The 26,586-nt window shown below is 40.6% G+C and overlaps 1 protein-coding gene across 3 annotated transcripts in view; it reads left to right on the top strand.

Annotated features, from left to right (window-relative positions):
• TGFBR3 (transforming growth factor beta receptor 3) overlaps positions 1-26,586 on the top strand; it is a 208,871-nt gene that overhangs the window by 1,754 nt on the left and 180,531 nt on the right. Inside the window, exons 2-3 of one of the 3 annotated variants that reach the window (XM_039236462.1) lie at positions 11,797-11,850; positions 22,016-22,197. In XM_039236462.1, the coding sequence (XP_039092393.1) occupies positions 22,110-22,197 (88 nt within the window). In that variant the 5' untranslated portion in view covers positions 11,797-11,850; positions 22,016-22,109. Of the gene's footprint in view, positions 1-3,863; positions 3,885-11,796; positions 11,851-22,015; positions 22,198-26,586 lie in introns of those variants that run through there. The other 2 variants (XM_039236463.1, XM_039236461.1) reach the window with 2 other exon arrangements.

Raw genomic sequence — 26,586 nt, 5'->3', positions numbered from 1 at the left:
GAGCCCAGGCGTCTTCTGCTGCTGTTCAGTTTCCCATTCGAGTTGGACACATCTCTTGAAACAGGAACAAGGTATCTGTAATTAATTTAGGTGATAGACTTAACTGGGATGCCAAATTACAGTTCTGAAACTGGATCCAAGTAATTAGAAACAGAATCTTGATTTGGATTAATTCATATGAATACTTATTCTTAATTTCTTTTATTCTCTACACATTGTCAGAGTTACTTGGCTTCCTTAGGAAACAGCTTGGGGTTGGCACAGGAGGCAGGGAAATAATTCTTACCCCCTTAAGGGCTATTAAAATGAAATTGATTTCATACCATTGTGTCAGTTAAAGGATGTTGCTCTGTTTCTTGGTGTTCTCTGCTTTTGGCTTTAATTCTGCATTGTTTAGTGTTTCAAGGCTTCAGCATAGTTTCGGCCCTTCAGTTTGTCTTTGTCATTTGTCAACTTTAATTTTTCCTGTTTTGATGGAATCTGACCATTACATGGCAGCTTTGCTTAACAACTGTTGATCCAGCTCATGTTTTTAAATATAGAAATCACCAACTTACTTTTGAACCCCAGCACTTCAAAGGCAACCCTGGGGGAATTCATTGTTATTTTGAATATTAGCCAATAGGGGGAGCATAACACACTATTGATGTCTATCAGGGACTTAAACCAGTTTTTAGAGTATTAAAAATGCATTTCAGAAGTGGAAAATGCTGCTTTATCTAGCAAAATCACCAAGTTGCTTTCTGAGTTTACAGTGGAAAACTGGGTTTAATTTCAACTGATTATAATTAGAATGACTTTGAGGACCAGGCCTATATGTTGGATATATGTCAAGAACTCTCTGGTGGCTGGACAGATATTAAATACACATGCATGTAGTTTTTTTCCATTTGTTTTCCCTAAGAAGTGTATGTAAGATAATTTTGTATAATTTGAGTAATATTTCAAGTTATCCAGGTGAACTAGGAGTCCAGAGAGATCCATTGTGAATCCCTTTGTAATGATCCTCATTTGTCTTTTGTGGAAAATTGGATGCAGCGAATTTGTTTTGGGGAAGGTTGATACACTCACAATCCTGTCATTATCATTCTTCATTAACATCTTCCAAGTGTAAGACAATGAGGGATTGTTATCCTGAGTAGCAGCAATTCTAGGCATTCTTCAGAGGCTTATATTTTAGTATATAGTAATAGTTCAGAAGTATCATATTTGTCTCGTAGAAGTGTAATGTGTCTGTTGACACTCATTCTTGTAAACAAAATATAAACATTAAGAATTAACATGCCTGGGGGCACCTGGGTGACTCAGTTGGTTAAGTCATCCGACTTGGGCTCAGGTCATGATCTCACTGTTCCTGAGTTCAAACCCTGCATCTTGCTCTGTGCTGGTGGTGCAGAGCCTGCTTGGGGTTCTCGTGTTCTCCTCTCTCTCTGCCCCTCCCCCTCTCATGCTTTCTCTCTCAAAATAAATTTTTAAAAAATTTAAAAAAGAATTAACATGCTTGTAAAACAATTAATGGTTTAGCAAAGTTTTCAACCTTTGCCTGCAGTTTTGTATGCCAGTTTCCCTTCTTTATTCTTCTCCTCCTCCTTCTCCCCCTCCTCTTCTTCTTCACTTAATTATTTTGAGAGAGAATGTGTGATCAAGGGAGGGGCAGAAAGGGAGAGACCCCGAAGAGCCTGATGTGTGCCGATCCCATGACTGTGAGATCATGACTTTAGCTGAAATCAAGAGTCTCAACTGACTGAGCCACGCAGGTGCCCTAGCTTGTTTCTTGTGTAGTAGGTAATTTTGACTTTATTTCACTTAGCAAGTTAGGGTCATGTGGATCCTTTTAAAAAATAACATTAGGGGCTCGGTTGGGCATCTGACTTCGGCTCAGGTCATGATCTCACGATTAGTGGGTTAGAGCCCCGCGTGGGGCTCTGTGCTGACGGCTAGCTCAGAGCCTGGAGCCTGGTTCAGATTCTGTGTCTCCCTCTCTCTCTGACCCTCCCCTGCTCTCTCTCTCTCTCTCTCTCTCTCTCTGTCTCTCAGAAATAAATAAAACATTAAAAAAAATTTTTAAACAATTAGAAAAAACTTTAAAATTTAGTCTCTCAAAATCTCAGCATTGCAAAATACTACTTCAGGTTAGCATTTTATTTAGGATTTAATTTAGTTTTCCATGCTCTCACGTGGCTTCTACTCCTTCAGCAAACATTTTTCAACCCCCCCTACTTCTTCTGATAGGCTTCTGGTTCCTGGTCTTGGAGTTTGGCAAATTAGCTGTCCTCCTTCAAGCCTCTGATAGCAGGGGGCCAAGATGCCTTAAGGCTTCCTGAGGCTTGTCATGGAAAGCCTTTATAGATTGTCAAAATTGGTTAATTTAAAGGACGGGATTGTTCAATTTTTTGAAGACTACTCACAGGAATTAGGGGCACCTGGGTGGCTCATTCAGTTGAGTGTGTGACTCTTGATTTTGGCTTAGGTACTGATCTTATGGTTGATGGGTCTGTGCTGACAGTGAGGAGCCTGCTTGGGACTGACACTCTCTCTAAAATAAATAAATAAATAAACAAACAAACTTAAAAAAAGACTCAAAGCAATTAGTTTTTCCTTTTTGTGTGCACACTTAGTTGTAGCTTGTAAAAAAAAAGTCTGGTGCGTTTCCTGAAGGGAGAATCTGGGACTAAGCGCTCAGGGAACTCAAAGTGTCCTTTTGAGTATGGTACTAAGAAGGTGATCACTACTGACTTATTTAGTACTGAAATGATCACCCGTTTCCTGGGGTCATAAATCTGTGGAAAGTTCTGACTTTACATTCCAAGCTTCACAGAACAGTTAGAATTCAGACTGAGAAGTATTAACATTGCTGTAATTTTTTTTCTGGACGAATTTGCTATCATCATTGTGAATTATCCCTATTCTTGATAATCTGTCTTGAAAATTTTTTTTTCCTTTGTTGCTATTGGACAAAAACTAATTATAACTGTCAGGTTCATTAGTTAATGACAGTCTTCCCTTCCCCCCCCCCCTTTATTTTGCTCTTAATAGCTATTTGGAAAATGATTTTTATTACTTTTCTGTACATTGGATCATTTTCTTATTTTTTTTAACTTAAAATTTTGAAACTTAAAAAATATTAACTACTTCTTGAAATTTGCATAATTCAAGTAAGTGTTTTTCAGGGATCTTTAACTTATAAGTGACCTTGTATCACCTGTAGCAATACTGGAATGTAAAAGAGTAATTTGAGGTCATATGAAAAACTAGCCTTTCACAAGTAACAGTTAGCCTTTAGTTTCAGTGAGAGCTGTTGTAGCTTTGGAAGAAAATAACTGCACCAAGATCCATGGTAGTAATTTCTCTGGTACATCTTCAGAGTTAATACTTGGAATGATATAGCATTGTCTCTTAATTTGTTTGGTATCCAGTCAAGCTAAAATAACACAGTTTGGAATGACTTTATAAAAAATGATCTAGGTCTTTTTCCTGGGTTCTGTCCATTTCTGTACCTTTTTGAAATAGAACATGTGTTTGGTAACTGACATTGAGCTTTATTTTCTCTGTTTGCAAAGTCCTTGCTTAACATTTAGGACAAATTTCCAAGCAATTTTCCTTCTTCCATAGAGAGGAATGATTTTTATCCCAACCAAGATGTGTATGACATTTAGTGTTTGAAACCACATTTGTTAAAATTCTGCATGAGGCCACTCGCATTTGGACCTTACACTTTTTTTTTATTCTTTAGTTTCCTAGGCCAACCATCAAGACTTCTAGAAAGACAACTAAGGGCATCTTTATAAGGGACGGTATCTTTTTAAATTGAAATTATTATTGAAGGTCTGAAATAGGAGCCCTAGAGTCATGCTCTTAGTCCATCCTGATATCTCCTGCTGAAGGTAATTATAGGGGGAAAAAAAGATTAACACTAGTGTTTGTGCTGAAAGCTTCTTAAAGAATGGGAAGAGGACTCTGAATAAGAGTAGAGCATGGCAAAGTTCATATTTAGGATTTACTGTTAAATTGTTGCCACAGTAATAATTTAAAATAAAATCTAAAATGCAAGCTCTATCTATATGAAAAAGGATGATAATATAGAAGCATATACTTTCCGTATCTTTTGGACACTGAACTCCAGGGGAAACTGGGTCAGAGTAGGCTGCTGTTTGCGGAGGAAGAAGCACCTGCTTGTTTGTCCTTCCAAGTACATAATTCATTTCCCTGGTACATGCTGAAGGTCAGGATTTTGTGTGAAACTGCAGATGGAACATTTGTAAAAACACATTTAAGTTGATTAGTCCTTGAAAAAAATGATCTTTAGTAAACAGTCTTTATGGATACTAGTCCTTGAGGTTTCCTGTTGATTGGATTGCTCTGTGAGAGAAGGTCTGCACAGAGCAGTTTTACAGGTATGATGACTAACCACCACTGATGGATAAGAACACCACATAAACCAGGTGGACCGGCTAGCAGAACTTTGGATTTCTTTGTTTATTCTTATTCATGGAAACTTGATGAGTACTTAATTTAAATTTGGTATGTGAAAAGATTCCCTTTTGAGAGTATAATTCTATTAGCATTTATAGTGATTTATGTGTTTTGACGGTATGAAATTGGTCATTGGATGCAAAAATACACTGGTGTCTGTTTGCAAATTTCATTTCATAATTCACTGTATGATGATTGCTGGAGCAGAATGTGGCTTCCCCTCCACCCCACCCCCACCCCCCATAATTGGAAGGTTATTTTAGGTGAAATACTTAGATCCCAATGTGATACCCAAATACTTTTGTGTGGTATTGCCTGTGTTGTTATAAGTGATCTCTTTTCTGTTTTTCCTTTAAAACAAAACATACTCAAACACAAACACAAACCTCTCTTCTGAGTGTCCATAAAGAACAATTGTCTCCTTTTGTTATATTAGACTTTGTGCAGTTGGCTGGCAAATTAACTTCAACTTTAAGGGAAAGCACCATTGACTCATTACATACATTTTGCATTATTACATTGTAAGGTCTTCCCTATGTGTGTGGGAGAAGTTTCTGATCTTCTAAATTGGCATGTGTACTGTTGCTGGTCTCTTTTTGTCAAAGCCTTTCTGAGCAGACATTCCTTAGCTTTCTTATATTTTATAGAGATTGTTACCTCTCGTGTATTCATAATATACCATCTGAGTCACAAAAAAAGATATTTAAGATAACAACCAACTTTGTGAAGGCACTCCTGTCTTTTTCTTTTGAATCCATCATACTCATCCATGACAATTTGACAATTGTCGCATAACCATTGATTCCATGATGTTTTTGGAGCCTGACGAAGGATGACCTCCTTTTGATACATTTCATACTTACTTTGTGTTTATGCCTTTTTCAGTTTGTGGTATCTTTATTTCATTGTTAGAGTGGTTGCTTTCTAAGATATTCAAGATTTTAATTTCATTCAGTGTGTGGGCAAACAAGGAGTTTCCTGTAGAACAAGTCCTACTAAATTCTTTTAAAAAGTTCCAGAAGGTACCCATTTAGACGCCTTGCTGGGTGTAGGGCTTTTGGTGATGTTCAAATGGGAGACAACTGCACACAAAGCAGGATTCCGTTTAGTTTAACCAGGTAGAAAGGGGGAAGGTAGCATCTAATACCTTAGGACAAAATTCACTTTTGTATAATAATGAGCACTTCAAGTGTTTTCTTTGGAATTCGTACATATTTTAAGTAGGTATATAGGTAAAAGGTTTGCGAAAGAAACTTTGCTAAGGCTGAGGTCCTGAAGTTGGCAACTCCTGTAACCCCAAAGATCCTGTTCTCTGAAGCCAGGAAAAAGCAGTCTGTTTCCAATTATATATCACAAAAATAGGGAAATTACGCCAAGAAAAATGATCTTTTGGGGTTTGGGTTGCTTTTTTGTAGAGGGTACAGGAGGAAGGACTATAGATGAACATTTACAAAAATCTGTTAGTCTTTCTGGTTGGCTTTCAGAATTTTCTCAGGTGCTGTATATTGGAAGTGTAGCATAATTTGGGGATTAAAGACTCCTCCTTCGGGTCCTTTTTGTTTCTCACAGAGCGAACGGAAGAGTAGTCAGACAGCTGCTGCTGACACCAAGGGGTTTGGTCCCAGAACACCGGGTATTTCTGGTAGAGCCTTTTCCAGTCTGAATGGTGCCATGCTCTGGGCTCCCACCATCATACCAGGTAGTTGGCGCTGTGGATTTTTGGTACACGTTTTACCATACTTGAATGGAAGTGTGGTCCCTGCAGCTGAGCAGTATTCTGCTGGTGAAGAAAGGCTAGGGATGCTGGTCTGAGAAGCCTAACTGAAGCCGGATGATGCATGGCTGCATGTAGTGTCCTCAGCACTTGTCAGAAGCACCTAGCCCTTCAAAGTGCCTGTGGCTAGTTTCAGGATTAGTGGTCCCGTGAGACCCAGGTATTAACTAAGAAATCTCCTTTCTGCCCCCGGAAGATCACCCCCAGCAAATCTTAGTTCCTGTTTCTCACACCTTACACCTCCACAGAGTGTTGAATAAAACTTTCCTAATGCTACAGAATCTTTGGTAACAACATAGTTTGTTCGGGCTAGTGGCGTTTGTCTATTGGCTCATTTTTTCTCACCTCCCATTGAAGTCCTCAGTCAGGCTCCCACACCTACCATACCAAGACAGGGTGCTAGAAAAGGTGCAAAGTGCGAAACTTGTGCTTGCTTTCAGTCGGCGTCTGCATTGCCCTCTCTCTGGGGCTTTTGCTGCTTAACTCTTGTCTTTCTCCCCACCTTTTATCACCTTAGTTTCCTTGGAGCTACTTCTTCTGGTTTCCCCCCTACCTTCTCGATCTCTCTTCAGGTTGCCTTTCCAGTGCTTGTTTCCTATGTGTTGGCATTCTCCGAGGTTTTTTATTTTCCCTTTCCCTTCTCTTCTCAGTTTGCATATAGTTGCTCATATTTCCATGCCTCAATGGCCAGGTCTCTGCCAGTAACTTTCAGTTTTATATTTCCTACCCTTATTTCCAGCAGCTACCTGATGGTTCTGTAGGTCTTTCTGCTAAAACCACGCCCCAAACCCAACCTACTATTTCTCTGTGGTCTTCAGTCTCCATCCTTTCTTTCCTGTGTCAGTAACTGGCACCAGTTACCAGGGAACGAGCCTCAGGCACACTAAACTTCCTTTTGCTTACTTCCCAGTCACTGTGGCTTACCTTTAGCACGTCTCAGTTGACATTATCTTCTCCCTTTCCAAATCAGCATCTCACCTGCACTGCTCCAGTGATCTTCCAGGTGGTTTTCCTGGCTTCAGCATCTCTGTCACCACCTGTTCATTCATTTTGGTTGGTCCCTTTTAAAACACAGATCCATGTTTTCATTTCTTGCATTTTATTTTATTTTTAAGTTAATTTATTCTGAGAGAGCTTGAGAGAGAAAGCATGTGTGCACATGCAAAAGCTGGAGAGGGGTAGAAAGAGAGGTAGAGAGACATAATCCCCTAGGCTCTGTGCTGTCAGCACTGAGCCCGTTGCAGTGTTCAATTTCACGAACCATGAGATCATGACCTGAGCTGAAATCAGGCATGGGACATTTAACTGACTGAGCCACCCAGGCACCCCATCTTTTCTTGCATTTTAATGTTTATTTTTTTTTTAATTTATTTTGAGTGATGCAGAGCATGAGTCGGGGAGGGGCAGAGACAGGGAGACAGAATCCGAAGCAGGTTTGAGGCTCTGAACTGTTAGCACAGAGCCCGATGCAGGGCTCAAACTCACGAACTATGAGATCATGACCTGAGCTAAAGTCAGATGCTTAAATGACAGCCACCCAGGTGCTCCTTTTCTTGCATTTCAGAAGTCACTTGCCTTCCATTATCCTTGGCAGGAGATGTCTGGTTATTAACAATGTAGCCTCAGGACACTTTTTCAAGCCATTTCTCCTCCTTCTCCCTAAACCTCTCTCTGCCCATACCAGAGTCCTTGTGGATTCCAGAGCATGCCAGGTGCTCTCATGCTCCTTTGCTTTTTGTACTTGTCTCTCCTCTAACATATCCTCCCTTCCTTTCTCTGGTGGTCTCTTGCTTACTCATCCAGGCTCGCTATCTATGTTGTCAGCGTCTGTGGTGAAGCTACACATGGCTCTTCCTGGCAGGTGCTTGGTTGCGTCTTCTTTACTTTATTTTACAGCTACATCTGGAGAACTTATTTTCTTTCTCTGTCAGATTATGGACTTTTCTAGAGCATTATCAAGTCTCATCATCTCTGTATCCTAGGAGTGTAGCATGGGTTTGGTATATAATATATATTACATTGAATTCTTCAACTCAGTTCCACTTCAGTTAAAGGTTTGGGGAGAGGTGAAGCTTACGGTGGATATGACTGTAACCATACGGAAAATGCAAAGGAAATAAACTCAGAATCATAGAGTTTAGGGTTAGAGCATGGGTTAGAAATAATCCTCTTTAAGTCCCTTTAAAGAGGAGAACAGGGAGGTTAGGTGCCCTGCCCAAGATCACATGGCTGGGGAGTAGTGCTTCCTTTTTTGTCTGCAATATATTCCACCCAACAGCCAGAATGGCCTTGATGAAGCCCAAGTCAGATCCTGTCATTTCTCTGCTTACAACACTCTGATTTTCCTATCTTCGAGTAAAAGCCAGAGTCCTTACAATGTAAAGCTCCACACAACCAGCCACCACTCCCTTGCCTGTTACCTTTTTGACCTCACTCATGTGCCCTCTGGTTCGCTCACTGTGCTCCAGCTGCTTGGCCTGCTCGCTGTTCCATAACCATGCCAGACATGCTGTCTCAGGACCTTTGTATGTGCTGTTTACTTTGCTTGGTATGTTTTCCTCTCAGATATCCATAGAGTTCACACCTGTAAGTCCTTACCCCAAACAAAGCAACAAACCAAACCAGAGACCCCAAGTATTTCCTTTCTTTCTTCTCTGCTCTGTTTTCTTACTTGGCATTTATCTCTGTCTCATATACAGTTATATATTTTGTTTATAATTTGTCTCCTCTGATTAGAAGGTAAGCTCCATAAGGGCAGGGATTTTTGTATGTTTTGTTCTGTATTGAATCCCTGTACCTGGCACAGTGCTGGCATGGAGCAGGCACTTGATAAATATTTGTTAGATGAATAAATCAATGAAAAGATTTTGTGGATTTCTTATAGCTCCAGTTAAATGTACACTTAAGGCATTTCAAAGGGAAAGCTATCAGATCTGATTTGTCTAGGAGGAGAATCTGATGTTTAAAATGCTTCATTCAAGACTTGTCATACTAGAACATTGACCTCTTTTTAATTGACGGAAAACAGCAGTCGGTGGGCTCTCCCCAGCCTTACAAGTGGTTTGGGAAGACTCCCAGTTTACCTCTCACAGGCTTGGGCTTGCTGTGGTTTCTCTCTGCCTGTGATTTGCCCTTTAACCCATTGGGCTGCATAGATGAAAAGTAAACATAGCATTAAAGAAAAGAGCAGGGGGAGAGGGTATAGGGCAGAGGAGCAGAATTTCCCTGCGGCCCTGACATCTTCCCCTGGCTCTGGGCCCATCCACAGGGCCATTCACCGTACCTTCCTGAGTTGCTTTGGGGTGCGCTCTAAGGAATAGTCTGGAGACGGCCAGGCCAGATGACTCTTGAATTTGCTTTGATGTTCTAATTTCTTTGAAAAGAAAGTTAAGTTTAGGCCAAAAGGACAATGGAGAAAGGTTTTTTTTTTTTTTTTTTTTAAGTTAAATTACCATCTTCATTTTGAAGAGAAGTTTTAACCCTTCTCAAGACAGGATTGCAGCTGAAATTACCACCTGCTTCTGTCAGTGATGCTAGTGAGGAGTTAAGACTGGTGGGATCTGTTTTATGAAACCAGTGACTTAAATCCAAGGGACAGTAGATCACAGTTCTGAAGAAGCATCCGATTCTTTGGGGGTAGGGGTTATGTTGAGTGAAGAGCATAATTTGTATTAGTTTAACAGTGATTTTCCTCTTGCTCTTTTTTTTTTTTTTAGGTTTATTAATTCATTTTGGAGAGAGAGAACATGCAGGGGAGGGGCAGAGAGAGAGAGGGGGAGAGAGAGAGAATCACAAGCAAGCTCTGTACTCTCAGTGATGAGCCTATCTTGGGGCTTAAACTCCCTAACCGTGAGAACATGACCTCAGCTGAAACCAAGAGTCTGAGGATCAACCATCAACTGATCAACCAATCAGCTGACTGAGCCATGCAGGTGCCCCCTCCTCCTATTCTTGTGATAGCATCAGTATGGTTCCTACAGAGTCCTCATCAGGACAGGAAGTCCAGCTAAGGAAGTTAAAGGCTTAGGAGGAAGTCATTGGCCATGTACAAAGCTAACAGCATAATTTAACCCTTGGATTCAAAACTATCAAATTGAAAATAAATTGTCTTGATGGAGATGTTATCAATGACCTGGTTAAAAATCATAACTACCATTTCCTGAACCCTAGGAACATACTGAGTGTCAAGTGCTTTACATGTTACTAATTTACTTAATTCTAATAACAGCCCCCTTAGGAAAATAGAATCATAATTTCTTTAAAAAAATTTTTTTTTATACATTTATTTAGTTTTGAGAGACAAAGAGAAGCAGAGCACAAGTGGGGGAGGGTCAGAGAGAGAGGGAGACACAGAATCTGAAGCAGGCTCCAGGCTCCGAGCTGTCAGCACAGAGCCCGATGAGGGGCTCGGACCCATGAACTGTGAGATCATGACCTGAACCAAAGTCGGATGCTTAGCCGACTGAGCCACCCAGGCGCCCCTAGAATCATTATTTCTATGTTATGGATGAGACTTCGAGGTATTTAGGAAGTTGCCCACAGTTCCACTGCTAGGTAGAGGCAGGGCAGGGATTTGAACCTAGAGAGGCCTGGGGGTGGGGGGGCGTCCCCAACACTTTGCACTCTGCTGTATGTAATCTGCTCCAGCAACATCAAGCATGCACTTCATATTTACTAACTGCACTATCTGTGATGCTTTTCTTTCAGATATTGTCATAGCTCTTTCTTGCTCTGTCCTGCTCTGTCCCTGTGCTCAAACGTCACCTCATCTGAGAAGTCCTTTAAAAAGATTTCTGGTAACCAGTTCCTATGTGGTAGGGGGACTGTCTTCCCACACATCACCAATTCTGACACTACTTACTCTCTACCTGGAGAGAGAACATTCGATTCCACAGCACCACAGGACTGCCCTTTGCTTGGCCAGTCACAAGCCTAGGCTATAGATTGGAGGTTCCCACCACGCCCTCCTTGGATTTGATTAATTTCCTAGAGCTGTTCACAGAACTCAGAAAAACATTTTACTTACTAGATTTCTGGTTTATTGTAAAAGGATATAACTCAAGAACAGCCAGACAGGAGTGATACACAGGGCAAGGTATGGAAAAAGGGCATGGAGTCTCCATGTTCCCCTGGGCAAGGCACTTTCCCCAGTCTCCAAACTCCATCCTTTTGGGTTTTTAAAAACGCTTTGTTACATAGGCATGATTGATAAAATCTTTGGCGATTGGCAGTTGAGTCCTTCTCTGAAAAAGAACTGAAAGGTTCAACCCCATAGTGACCTGTTGGTTCTCTTGGTAAGCAGCCTCCATGCTGACGGTTGGTCCAGCAGTCACCTCATTAACACAACAAAAGACACCTCTATCCCTGTCATCACTTAGGAAATTCCAAAGATTTTAGGAACTTTGTGCCAGAAACGGGGGACTAAGACCAGATGTATATTTCTCATTATAAATCACAATATCACAACTTCCGTGACCACCCTGTGTCTAAAATAATACCCCTCCTCTCAGCGCCTCTTCTCCTTAACCTGCTTTATTTTTCTTTCATAGGACTTCCATCATTTGACACATTACAAGTTCGTTGTCTTTCTCCTCCATGAGAAGGTACGCTCCATGAAAACAGTGCCATGTTTAGTTCATTGCCGTGTCCCTGGCTTCCTGAACTCGTGCCTGACACGTATTAGGGGCTAATAAATGTTTATTTAGTGAATGAATGAAGTAAAGTAAAACTGCCCATTGAGCCTTGCCTCTCTGGTTTCAAAACAAAATATCTTGTCATAGGCCAGATTGAATCAGACTGCCCACGGCAGTGCTGGGCCTGGTTGGCATCCATAGAGGAAGAGCTCTTGTTTGTCAGACAAACCTGGGCTCAAAATCTGGTGCCAGGGCGTAGTAGCTGGTGACCCTGGGGCTGTTGAGCCTCTCGAAGCCTCACTTTTCTCACTATCAAAGTAGTAGTCTGGGGTTGAGAGGATGAAATGAGAAATTGTGAAAAGCACACTAGGTGCTCCGTAGGTGGTAGCTGAGATATTTTGTGGGGTCGGAAGAGGAAAGCAGGGTGTTAGCCTCTAACAGGAAGGGGAATGTGGAGTAAAAACATGAACAACCGCAGAATAATTACAGAGCAGTATGTGGACGCGTCTTGGCTGTGCTGCAGACTAGCTGTGTAATGGTGGGCCAGTCCCCGAGCCTTTCTAGTTCCTGGTTTGCTAATCTGTGAAATTAGAGGGCTGGAGTAGATGTTATCTATTTCTAACATTCTGGGTTGGCTCTGAGTAGAAGATAACATGGAACAAATTATCCACAAAATGTTAAGGATATTGTGTTCACAGTGGGATGGGATTAATCAGAAAGGTTTTTGGAATGAGGTAAAGGGGATGAGTAGGGTTCTTGGAGTTTTAGGAATAGAGTAAAAATGGCAGTTTTGGTAAATTGGGCGGATCTGACAAAATTTAGGTTTTGTGTGTGCTTGCACTGCTCAGAAAATAATGATTTAAGTATGTTTTGTTGAGGGGCACCCGGTTGGCTCATTTGGTTAAATATCTGACTCTTGATTTTGGCTCAGGTCATGATCTCACCGTTTGTGGGATCGAACCCTGTGAGTGGAGCTCTGCATTGACAGTGAGGAGCCTGCTTGGTATTCTCTCTCTCTCTTTCTCTGTCTCTCTCTCTCTGTCCTCCTCTACTCACATGCTCTCTCTCAAAATAAATACACTTAAAAAAAACTTTTGTTTATATAAGCTCTCTATTAAAAATAACTACTATAGTATTCGTATTTTATTTACACTTAGGTTGTCAAATTGAATGTTTTTCTTGGCTAATACTTTCCAGTTTTGTAAGTCATTCATGCTAGACATTACATCTCCATGTATTTCAAATGTCCACAAGTGTGTTTGAAGTCTCATTTTATAGGAGGGATTCAGGATTAGTTGTTAGTAGGTATAATGACAGCTGTAAGTAAGGTATAGAATAAAAGATTTTCTTGTTTAATCTCTTCATATTAGAGATGAAGAAATCAAAGCCCAGAATGGAGTGACTTGTCTGAGCTTTTAAAACATGTTGATGCCAGAATTCCTGTTTTTCCTGTTCCTTTGGAGCTGCCTGAGATACAGGTTCTTTCTTATACACATCTCTTATTTGTCGGTTTATCGTTTACTATTGAGAAATAGTTTGATAATTCACCATCCTTCCATCTTTTTAACTGTAATGCACAGAACTGTGTTTGATACTTGCTACCCATTCTGATACCTTCATTGGATGCCTACTGTATGCCGAGTAGGTAGACTACTGCCACTACCAGGGAGACTGCAGTCCTTCTTTCTGGAGTGAACAGATGTAGGAAAGCCATACCTGGAAGGAAATAATCACATAAACATCTATCTGCAGAGTTGACTTGAACTACATTCCAGGTATGAATGAAGCTTGACTTCATCTCAGGGAATCATAGAAGGGTTTTTAAAAGAAGTAACGCTTATGCACAGAGTTGAGACCTGAAGATGTTAGTAAGTGGACATGTTAGGGAGACTGTGGAGTGTCATTGAGTTCTGACAGGGTTGGAACATTGCTTCTGAAAGCAAGCAGTTGGCCCTTTCGTGGGACTGAATTGAGGCAGGTGTGGCTGGAGCGTTAAGGGGATGAGGTCAGACTAAATAGGGAGCATCCAGCCGTCATGCGAAGGGTTTTGGTTTTTATCCCTGACGGTGGTGGGTGACCACTCAGGGATTTTAATTTCTAATGTTTCACATGCCTCAGCTGCTGAGCCCTTTCTTTACCAAATAATCAGTTAAATAATTGATATGTTGTGTATTAAGGGATTACCCCCATTTAAGAGAAATAATGTTTTCTTGGAAGTCAGTGAAAGTAAAAAAATGCACTAATTTGTAATTAGCAGAATAGAATAGTCTGTTGCTGAAGTATTTATTCTGAATTTGTTTATTTGCAGAATCCCTGTGAATATAAATAAACATGTGAATAAAATATTTTAGTAAATTACTAAATTACAAAACAGCCTAATGGAGGTCTAGTAGATGTAGCTTCCCCCAAGTTTTTTTAATGGCCCAGTGCTTGCTAGGTCCTAAAGGATGATGACTGGTGTCCTGATCCTCAGATGTGGTGACTTTTGCTGGAATAATTGCAGCTTCGTGATTCAGTAGTCTCTTTTGGTGATAGTTGATTCCTCACTCCAGGCCGCTTGGTTGGTACTTTGCCAGCATGAGTTTCTCAACCTCCGGCTAAACTCCTGCAGCTAAATTGGGAATCATAAGGTAGAATTGAGGAGGGCCATGCGGCCAGATCCCTGAAACTAACACCAGAGTTGTTGAGACAGTCGCTTTAGCACCCTTTCTAGAGCAGCTTTGCAGTATGCTGACTGTGTTTAGGACTCATATCTTGTATTGAGTTTGGAGTCACCATTTTATGGTAATGGATATATTTTTTAAAATTCCAGATGATGATGATGTTTAAAATTAATACAGATTTTTGGTATAAACTATATTATCTCACTAATAGTTTGCTTGGTGTTTTGAAAGTCTCAGGGTATTTTAACTGTAAAAACTTCAATCACTACTATTTTTAAAAAGTTTTTTTTTAATGTTTAGTTTTGAGAGTGAGCGGGCACATGTGAGTAGGTGAGGGGCAGAGAGAGAGGGAAACACAGAATCCGAAGCAGGCTCCAGGCTTTGAGCTGTCAGCACAGAGATGGACGCCCCATGTGGGGCTCAAACTCATGGACTGCAAGATATGACTTGAGCTGAAGTTGGACAGTTAACCTCCTGAGCCACCCAGGCACCCCGTGTGTGTGTGTGTGTGTGTGTGTGTGTGTGTGTGTGTGTATACTTTTTTAATATATTGTGTCAGCCAGATATTGTTTTAGGTACCATGCCCATATTCTACCTTGTATATTACAATCAGGATGTCATTAACATTTTACAGATAAGAGAGTGGTAGAGGCTATCCAGTGTAACATGTCTGGGTAAGCCAGGTTTGAAATCCCTGAGTATAGTTCTCTATTAATTAGCTTCAAATTATAAGCAACAGAACTCTTTGAATGCAAGAATATTAAATGTGAAGTGGTTGAAAAATCTGTACTTTGTGAACTTGAATAAAACATGGTCTTTCATAGCAATGTGAAGCGTATCCATGCCCAGCCTCCCCTTTCTGCTGTATTTTGCTCTGGCAGGGAGGTCTGCTGTGCTGGGTATAGACAGATGGGCTTTTATGGACCTGCTGAAGGTCAGCCCCAAGGAAACTAAGGACTCTGGGGCCAGATATGTGTTGGTCATACTCTCAGTCAGGAATGAGGGTGGGCCAGGCCCTGGAGGTACCAGGGAGAGTAGAATCCAGCATCTCTGCACATCTTGTAAACTCTGTGCCTCCTCCCTCCCTTCCCATTAGGTCTTCATGTGGAATTCCTTCCCACACGTAAGGTAGTTCAAAAGTAATTCTTTTTTTCCTGCCACTGGTAGCCACAGAATGTTGGGACTTTAATTTTGGGCCTCAGGATTCATTCTCTTTGGTAGAGATAGCCTGCTGTGACAAATAATGATAGCGCTTATGATATCTAAGATTGAACATGTACAATCTTATTTGATTCTTGCAGTGACCCTATGATTTAGGGGAGGTTAGTTTCTTCTTAAAAATGAGGAAACCAAGTCTCCGTTCTGATTCTCTTGTGTGATCTGCTTCTAAGAGTCTTTTTTTTTTTTTTTAAAGATTTTATTTTATTTTTCTAATGTTTATTTTTGAGAGAGAGAGAGAGAGCGTGAGCCGGGGAGGGGCAGAGAGAGGGGGAAAGAGGAGTCTAAGCAGACTCTGTGCTGACAGCAGGAAGCCTGATGCAGGGCTCAAACTTGCAAACCATGAGATCATGACCAGAACTGAAGTCGGACACTCAACCAACTGAGCCACCCAGGTGCCCCCTTCCCCGACTTTTTAAAAAAGTAAACTCTGTGTCTAGCATGGGGCTTGAATTCATGCCCCCCAGATCAAGAGTTCCAAGCTCTACCAACTGATCCAGCCAGGCCCCCCTGTACTGGGGGAATCTTAACCCAATGATCATACTTCATCCTTGCTTAAACCCTTTCTTGAACCTTACTCCTCTCCTTTCCCTTTTGGCTTTGCAACCTCTTTCCCTCCAGCCTCAGAGACCTTTAACAGTTCCTGTACCTGTAATGTCATCCCTCACTCTTTTAAACCGCTACTTATCCTTCAGGTTGTGTATACTTTTCCTTTAGAGCTCTTACCATAGCGTGTAATTACAAATTTGTGAGTATATGTTGGTTTATCCCACCAGACTTTAAGCCCATGAGGGCACAGAACATATCTCATTCCTTGGCTGTTATATTCCCATTGCCTGGCACGGAGTAAGCAATAACTAAAGACTTACTGAAGGAAGAAATGAAGCTCAGGCAATTAAACTTCTTACCTAATGTCACAAATGGTGTCACTTCTACTAGAATATACCCTCCATGAGGGCAGGATTTTTGGTTCCTTTTCTCACTGCTATAGCCTTGGCATCTTCAACAGCCCCTGGCTCATAGTAGTAAGTGTTTGTTGAATGTTGATTGTATTTGAATGCGATTCCAGAGTTCTTATCCAAATCCAGAATTTTTCCCCTTTTGCCAAATCTATCTGAAAATGGGGATTTGGACTTAACTAGTTTCTCTGTAGAGTAGAAAAATCTGAGAGTTGCTATTGTGATTCAGTAAGGTGGCTTTGCTTTCTCTGTGTATAGGTCTTAAAGGGCATCCAAATGTCATCAGACAAACAACAGTATCTGTTCTACATCTGTATACCCCTTTTTATAAGCTGCCAAGCTAGATATTGATGTCATCCATCCTGTGTCTTTTTTTTTTTTTTTAAATCCCCTGAATAACATGTTGAATAACCAGGAGAACAATTCCTTTACCAACTTTTCTTTAACCATTTGCAGACTTAGCACTATATTTTTCTCCCCAAAATTCACTTACATGGCTGACCAGAAACATTTTAACGATTTGTTAAAAAATAATTTCATGTTTAAGGCACCAGAAACTCAGGTGTCATTTACTCTCTGAGTTTAGGGAATGGTAATTGTTTTTTATTCCACTCAATATATCTCTGTCTTGAAGATCTTCAGATTTGTTGATCTTCAGGCATTGAAGGCTCAAAAGTCTTAGTGTTAAGATATGACAGTGCACAAGTTTGTGCTTCATCTTGCCCTTTGCATTTTCAGAGAACATGGAGTCATACACCATCACCATAGATTCTTTATTTATCATAGTTGCCACCTTTAGTCCTGAAGTCAGGTCATGGTTTGAGATCAGTAATGATTTGTATAGAGGGTTTATGTCACTCTGAAAGTCCCAGTGTCTGATGGCAACCCTGTCGGGCTTCTCCCTCTTGGAAAAACTGTTTTCAGAGATTTAGAATTAAGGGGGAGAAAATGGTTTCTCATTTTTGGTGACAGATCTGAATCTGGGGGGTAGAGCCTCTCATGGGAAGACCTGGTTCATAGTCTTGAAACTGTTATTTTGGGCAAGTGGTGGGCTTCGAGACTATATTCTTCTTCATCACTGAAATTGTGTTGCTCTCTTCCACCTTTAAAAGCTATTATGTATCTCTAGCATGCTAATTCCTTTAATTGAGAAATTAATCCACTCCAAGGTGATTATAAGTTCTGATTTTGAATCATCTTGTGGATATAGCCAGAGCTGTTTGATCATCAGACAATGTGGGACAGCATGCTCTGTTTAATGGCCTCAGAAACAGAGGAACTCTGAAATTAGAAGAATTAACGGTACCTGGGTGGCCCACTTGGTTAAGTGTCCTCCTTTTGATCTCAGCTCAGGTTTTGATCTTGAGGTTCTGAGTTCAAGCCCCATGTTGGACTCTGTGCTGGGCATGAAGCCTACTTAAAAAAATTAGTATCACATTCGTGTGTGTGTGTGTATGTGTGTGCGCGCGTGCGTGCGTGCTTTAAATCCATTAAACTCTCACTCAGAATTATTTCCTCCTCATTTGTAGATACTAAAAGTTCTGGGACCCTTTGAATGGAACACATTACTTTGACATGTGAACAGGATGAGTGGACCCCCCCCCACATTGTTCTTGCAAGGTCACAGAGTACCTTATCTATATTTCCAAAAGAAGCATTTACTTCATGAAGTCAAAAGAGATTCAGTGAGTTTAAAAAACCAGGGTGGGTAGTCTGATCTTTACAAATTGAATATGATAGAACTTTATAGAAAAAAAGAGGAATTTTTATTTCCTCAGTTTTATTTCAGATCTACAATTTAAAAATTTTTTTTAAATGTTTGTTTTTGAGAGAGAGAGAGAACAAGCAAGGGAGGGGCAGAGAGAGTGGGGGAGACAGAATCTGAAGCAGGCTCCAGGCTCTCAGCTGTCAGCACAGAGCCCAATGTAGGGCTTGAACTCACGGACCAAGAGACCATGACCCGAGCCAAGGTCTGATACTTAACTGACTGAGCCATCCAGGCGCCCCTCAGATCTACAATTATTTGAAGCCTTGATCACCTATCATTGTCCTAGTTGAGGAACTGATCCATAAACTGTATGTTATGGTGCTGATGTGTGCAAGTCTTGGCCAAAATTGGAGTTCCACAGAATGGGAATGACTTGCTTCCCTTTTTATTCTCCTCTGCCTTAGGATCCTGTCACCACATTGAGAAGATTAGACAAAAACTCTTTGCTGTTTATTTTCTTTTTGAACAAGTCACATTACCGAGGGACTTTTAAGCTACAAGAAGAAAAGCTCCCTCTTTGTTAGAAGCAGGAGTGTGCAGTTTCAACTTGTCTTGGACTTCCTCGGAGATGTTTTAAGATCCGGTGTAAACTTGCTGTGGTTTGCCCTTGGGCATCAAACTGTTTAGCTTGGCTCTGTTATATCTGTAATTGCTGCATTTTAATAATTGCCCAATATTCTTGTCAGCAATTTGCAGTCTAAATTTTTAATAGAACCTTTTGCCTTTCTTTTCCCCAGGTTCATTCAGCCCTGGTTTAAGCCCCTGGATTAATTCTCACAGTCCCACGGACCCTCTGCAGCTGTGGATAGGGGGTGACACACGCTCATTAAATATTCCCACAAGCCTTGTGCTGGTTATAGTTTATGTGCTCCGTAAAAACCCTCTGGGAAGCCATCTTCTTTGGAGATCTCCTTAAAGGGTTTTGCTTCATAAAAGTTACACTTAGCATTTGCTCAAATAGCGTATTCTTCCTGAGAGGATTTTCTTTATTAATCCATTTAGCAAATTTAATTTTTTTGAAGGGAAAAAATAGGGACAAATTCTCTTTGTAGTCATTGACTTTTGAAGTACACGGAGGAGACTTGCATTTCATCTGAGGTGATGTGGAATTACAGTCACAGCAATGTTGGACTTCAGGGGATGATTGAAGTCCATTTCATGGCTTCCAGAATTATCTAATTTAGTCAGTTTTGAGACAGACCATTGCATCACTAATGACTTGTGCCCCTACTTGACTGGCAAGTTTGTTATTTTAGTGATTCTACTCTTTAGCTTCTCTTCTTTTTCTGTCTGTTAAAATGTTCATTTTTCAGTAAACAAAAGATTGAACTGGGTTTACAGTAGCTAAAGATTACATTGATATCCATACCTGAATTTCTCCATTGTACTGAAGTATAAATATACCTCAAAAGGAATGCATGGGTAGCATTTATTGATTGCTTATTATGTGCTCTGCACTGTTCTAAGCTTTACACACACATACACTAATATAATCCTCACAGTAGCCCATATGATGGGTTTATTCATGCAGAATAATCTGCCCAACATAACCCATTTGGTAAGTGACAGTAAATTCATACCTAGGCAGGCTTTTAACTGTTATCATAATCCATATTCTATTCATACTGGGTTTTTAATCACTGTCTTTTTTTTTTTTTTTAAGTTTATTCATTTGTATTTGGGAGAGAAAGCACAAGAAGGGGAGGAGCAGAGAGAAAGGCAAAGAGAGAGAATCCCAAGCAGGCTCCAAACTGTGAGCCCAGAGCTCAATTTTGAGGCTTCCTCTTAACCAGGAGATCATGACCTGAGCCAGAATCAAGAGTTGGATGCTTAACCAACTGAGCCACCCAGGCGCCTCTTTTTAATCACTATGTTACATCAAAGTTGAACAACAGTACCTCCTGCATATATAATAATTTAGTTTTAAGTCATATATAAATAATTCTTTTTGATATTAGGACTTTATTGCTACTATTTTTGGATAGGTAATACTTGCAAAACCCCAATGGTACAAAACTTATATGAGAAAAAAAAAATTCTCCTGTACTCTCTCACCCCTCTCCCCCAATCATCCTCTTTCCCTCCTTCTCACAGGCAATTAGTTTGCTACTGAAAAGAGCTATTTTAAATGTCTTTCCTTGAACACTTGATGCTGTGAACTAAGATCACTTAATTAGAAACTCATTTTGCCATTGTCTTTTTATATTTTTGCACTGTATCTACAAGTCCCCAAACTGGCTTTGTCTCTGAAGGTAGCAAACTGGTTCTGTAGATAGTTATTTCCGGGGTGACGGTAACAAGGCTGCAGTCCCCAGCTATTCAAACTGGTTCCTGAAAACTCCACGATATTGCCTTGCTTAGCACCTAGATCAGGCAGGGTCTTTGTTCTTCTAGCAAGTTGTTGGAAAGCTTTTATTCCCGATAAGAAGGAATCAGGCCCTTACAAAGTGCCTGGAACATAGTAGGTGCTCAATAAATGCTTGTTGAATTGAACACCTTCTGTGGGTTGTGCCAGGCTCAAGGATACAGGGCTGGAGAATATATTTGGTGTTTCTAAATGAGGTAATCTTTAGGGCCATAGGAGATGTATTCAAATTAAACAAACCACCATAAAACTTGTTATTCAAGCTTTGGTTAGCATAAGATTAGAAGGGGCTCTGGATCCTGTGCTCTAGTAACCAGAGAGACAGGGAAAGACATTTCTCCCATTAAAATATTGTCAGTTGACATGAGAATTTCTCCTTTTGATGGTTCTTTTTTTTCTTCAGATTTGTTCTAAATGTGTCTTAATTTGATACTTGTAATGACTCTGTCATTATAACATTAGATTGAGTCTCTGATCAGAGTTATTTGTGTTTCCTTGTTGACACTAGGAAATTCATATATCGTGTCATTGATTACTTTAGTGCCACAACATAACCAGTAATGTTCTATTGTAGGTGCACCTTGATTTTCTTCTGTACTCTTGACAATTTTATATAAAATCAAAGATTTAAAGTGTCTGGGGCACCTGGCCAGCCCAGTCAGTAGAGCATACAACTCTTGATCTCGGGGTTGCAGGTTTTAGCCCCACATTGGGTGGAGAGATTATTTTTTAAAAAGTGTCAAAAATAAGCATTTCTTTATAAAAATATTTGCTTTAAAAATCTGTATTAGGTAATTAGCACCCCCACTTCAGCTTCCTGGAGTGCTGTCTAGGCATCTTTTAAGATAAATCTATTTTACACTCTTTATAAGTTCATTTTTTTAATGTTTATTTATTGAGTTTGAGAAAGAGAATGAGAGAGAGCATGCATGTGCCCAGGAGGGGCAGAGAGAGAGAGAGAGAGAGAGAGAGAATCCCAGTTGATGTAGGGCTTCATCCCTCGAACCATGAGATCATTGCCTGAGCTGAAATCAAGAGTTGGACGCTCAACTGACAGAGCCACTGAGGCACTCTTAAAAATTTTTCCTGTCACTTTAATGTGTGTTTTTGGAAAGATGTTTCTGCATTAAATTTTCTTCTTGGAATATGTTTATTTTTACAGGCATTTTGAAAATTGGAAAGAAGGATTTTTAAGGCCACTTTGGATTTGCAAAGACTACCTACGATCTGAAGAACTGTTGGCTGAGGGTGACTAAATGGGGCACACTTTTGGAGAAATCAAAATGGCTTGTTACTCTGTGATTGCCATGTTTGCCCTGATGAGTTCCTGTGTAGCCACTGTAGGTGAGTTGCATAATACAGGTTGCAGGCTCATTATATTCTTTTGGATTTATTTTTCCTCATTCTCTTCAGTTTGGAAAAAATTTAGGAAATGTGATGTTTATGCAAAACGTATTTATGTTCTTCAAGGAAATAAAATATTTGACTATAGATTACATAGTATGTTTGCCCATGTTACATTTTACTAGACTGGTGCTAGACATTCTCATGACGTAGGTACCTAACTAAAGATCATTGGTGAGACGGCTAAAGAACAAATATGCTGATGTCTAAACCCACTTCATTTTGTTACATGCATAGATTGCATTTCTTTTCTTGTCCTAAATAAAAATTTCAAGAAACCCTTTTTGTTCTTTATCATAAAATAAATAGATCTTGTAGATAGAGGTGACATTCCAGGCATGGATTCTTAGGAGGTATTAATTTTGTCTAGTCAGGTATTTTAATGTGTAACTTTAAGAAAAGTACCAACCTGTGCTTCCTGGAGGCCATCAGAGTATGAGATTGGAGATAAGAAGAAACAAAAGATTTGGTTGGAACATTGTCGCTTCAGCAAGAGCATTAGATCCCTCACATCAACATCTTAGTGTTCCCAGTCAGGGTTATTTAACAAATTGGGAAGCTTAATTTGCCCTATTTTGTGGCAATTTGCTTTGTGTCTGTTCCGTAATGAGCTGCATGAAAGAATTTGTTGGACCAGTTCTGTGAAGTGGCCAGTATCAACAAGAGTGCAATTGAGTTGAAAAATGATTTGCCTCTTGGTTTTGGCTGTTGAATTCACCTACAGATGAGATGATAGTGATCATAATAATTACCATTCACTGAGTGTGCACTATGGCCAGATGCTGGGCTAAACAGTGAGAGGATACAACGGTGAATAAGGGTACTATTTCATGAGGTCACTGAATCACACCTTTGAGGTAGGTAGGCTTATTTTGTCCCATTTTACAGTTGATGAAATGAGGTACGGAGTGATTAGATAATGTGCACAGCATCATGTAGCCGGGAAGCGGAGGAGCCAGGTTTTACATCCGTGCTCTTCTCCTCTGTGCTGTACTGAAGAAGCCAGTATGAAGCTGTTAAGGCTCCATCCAGTAGACTCGCACCAGGAGTCATTTGTAGGCACAGGCTGAGTTTGCAGAACTTGGCTTATGGGATTGCACAGCAGAATGTCCCTCTTGTTGTAAATACCTTGGGAGAAAGTTGCTAGTTTTTTTTTGTTTTGTTTTGTTTTTTTAAATGCGTGTGTGAATTTGAACTGCCCACTGCCTGTCAGCAGTTTCATTTTGTCTCATGATTCAAGAAGTTATTTGTCTTTTAGCCTCTACATTAAAGCTGATCTTAATTAAAATTTAATTGAAAAGTAGTAGGAGAGAGAGAGAGAGAGAGATGGCTTGATTAAGAATGTGCCTTTTTTTAAAGTGATATTTTAATGACAAGAGGTATAATTATGCCTGGTGAGTTTGAAGCAGAGTTTTCTGTTTTCATTGATGCCTGGAACAGACTGAAAAACACAACTGAAGAAGGTACTTCATGGAAAAGTAGTGACTTTGATGACTCTGTATAATCCTGATGTATTAGATAGTGAATCAGTTTTGGTTACGACCTTCCTTTTTCTAGGCCATTGGTAAAATACATTTTTTGAATTGTATACACAGTTAAAATTTTGCTGAGAATTACAGTAAAATTGAAGGTATAGCAGAGTTACCAATTTTGTAGCAACCTGAGGCAAGTGATTACTGGTAGAGGTACAGATGCCTTCCTTTAACGGTAAATTTTTGTTGAAATACAGTTTACATAGAGAAATGTGCACACGAAGTGTGTAGCTCAGTATGTTTTCATAAACTGAGCATAACTATGTGAATAGCATTAGAGATGCCTTTTGAACAACCTATTGGCTAAATGAATAAGGAGGAGGAAATGTTGTGTATATCTGACATCCAGTAAATCACATATTCACTGAGTCCTTCTAAGTGCAAAGCACAGTACTAGTCACTTAGAGTCATACAAAGGAATGTTAAGATTCATCCCTTCCTTTGAATCACTTGTACTTTAGGTATGTAAAATATAACACATAACAAAATAATCCGTATATGGTGAATACCAAATAAAAGCCTCAGAGAGGTCAGAAGGGGAAGCCCTGGTGGATTAGAGCAGCTAGGGAGAGCTTTGTGGATGTGTGGATGTGCTCCATCGTTTGTTTGTTTTTGTTTTTGTTTTTTGAGAGAAAGAGGTAGAGAGCATGCACATGCGTGAACGCATAGGAGAGGGACAGAGAGAATCCTTTTTAAAATTTTTTTTCATTTTTTATTTTTGAGAGAGGGCGCAAGTGGGAGAGGGGTAGAGAGGGGAGGACAGAGGGTCTGAAGCAGTGAGCCCAAAGCAGGGCTGGAACTCAGAGCTATGAAATCCTGGGATCAGGACCTGCTCTGAAGTCGGACACTCAACTGACTGAGTCACTGAGGTGCCCCAAGAGAGAGAATTTTAGGCTGGCTCTGTGCTGGGTATGGAATTTGATCTCATGACCATGAGACCATGACCTGAACCAAATCTGGAGTCAGACGCTTAGGGTCTCCTGGGTGGCTCAGTCGGTTAAGCGTCCAACTCTTGATTTCGGTTCAGATCATGATCTTACAGTTCCTGAGATCGAGCCCTGTGTCAGGTTCTGGGCTGACAATGCGGAACCTGCTTGGGATTCTCTCTCTCTCAAAATAAATAAACACTAAAAAAAAAAAAAAAGAGTTGGACATTTAACTGAATCAGCCAGGTGCCCCGATGTGCTTAATCTTGAACTCTGTTTTGAAGGCCAGTCAGAATCTAGAAGAGCAAAGGCATGGGGTTGACCAGATGGGGGAACCATGCCTAGCATGGCACATGGCACATAAGTACTTGATGTGTTTTTAAAGGGGGGATGACCTGGAGAACTGGTACAGGAACATAGCAGGAGGTCTCTTTGGAAGGAATGATGGGAGTCGATTGTGGAGGGCCTTAAATGTCAGAGTGGGGCTTGTGGTTTTCATTTTGAGGTTTGGATTCTCTCTTTTTCCATTCCCATGTAGCCAAAGATATATACTGTTTAATCTTAGAATTCAAACCGTGGCCTCAGAAAGCAGGGCTGAGAATATGGTTTCATTAGCTTCAACACTGATTAGCATACAGGCCAACAATTTATCAGGGGCTTGCTTTCTGCCAGCTAATTTGTTTTGTCTTTATGGAAAGCCCTATGAAGTGGGTGTTAGTATTACCCTAGTTTGCATTTTATAAACGAGACTCAATTTGGTTAGTAATGGTACAAAGACCCATAACTAATAAGTGACAGTGCTGGGACTTGAACTAAACTCAGGCAGTTTGACTCTAGAATCCAGCCCATCCAATATTCCCCTGGATCCTCTGTGTAGGAGCCACCAATGAGTCATCTTGGGACCAGATTAAACTCCTTTCACCTTAGGGGAGAGAGAGAAATCATCAGAATGGAAGGGCCCTCAAGCATTGGGTCTTTAGTTGCGTTCCTATTTCACTCACATGACTGTGAAGCTCTAGTGTAGGGTTCTTGGTGGTAGAAAGGATAGGTAGCTGGGAGGGCAGAGAACAGCACAACACATACAGTGAACGCAAGTTAGGATAGTAGGCTTGTTCTAACCCCATGGGTTAGGCTGGGCCTTTAGTGAAAGCCTTTCCTTCTCTGCTTGTGGTTGAGGGTAAAGGAGGCAAAAAAAAGGCCAGCAAGCTGCATCCCAGGGTTAGAGGTTGCTTTGACAAAACTTGTATTTTTCCTCCCTTCTTTTTTTCCTGGGTCTCTTATAGCATTGTGGGTAGGGAGGGCCTTGCTCTTGGTGAACAAGAGCTGTGCGAGGACCATCAAGCTTCCTGGTTAGAGATTATCTTAGGTTTTTGGCACCTTGCCTTAGATTCTGCAATCTCTCTAAGAAAAGTGGGAAGTTTAAAACATAAATGCCTGCTCCTGTGGGCTTAAGGCTGTTTCCAGTTTAAAAGTTATTCGGCTATACATCTTTTAAAAAACTAATTTCTGTCTCTGAGGCTTGCCAGAGTTAGTTGGGGCTGTGTTTCCAGGAGCCTTAATAATGAGAAAAAGAGGCACACAGAATTCAGGGAAGTCAGTTTGGTTGGAAGGCATGTGCTTGCCTGCAGTCCACTGGCCCCTTGTGCCAGGTCCAAGGGCACTGCTGGGCTGAGCTCTGCAGATACCTGCTGGCTCAATGCCAGAGGGCTGTGGGTGTGATGGCTGTTTCCTCACTCCATTGTTGCCATTCTGCGCCTAGATGCATCTTTTTGGAAGCTTGCCCATGATCTGCACACACATTTCTATTGAGCAGACATTTCTTTTCATCTCTACTGAGTGTACCTGGAGCTCCAGGTATAGTCCATAGGAAA

The sequence above is a fragment of the Hyaena hyaena genome, unplaced genomic scaffold, assembly GCF_003009895.1.
Source record: "Hyaena hyaena isolate Hyena2069 unplaced genomic scaffold, ASM300989v1 scaffold_111, whole genome shotgun sequence".
Taxonomy (NCBI): Eukaryota; Metazoa; Chordata; class Mammalia; order Carnivora; family Hyaenidae; genus Hyaena; species Hyaena hyaena.
Note: the sequence above shows the minus strand (reverse complement) of the source record. Positions and strands in the feature narration are given on the sequence as shown.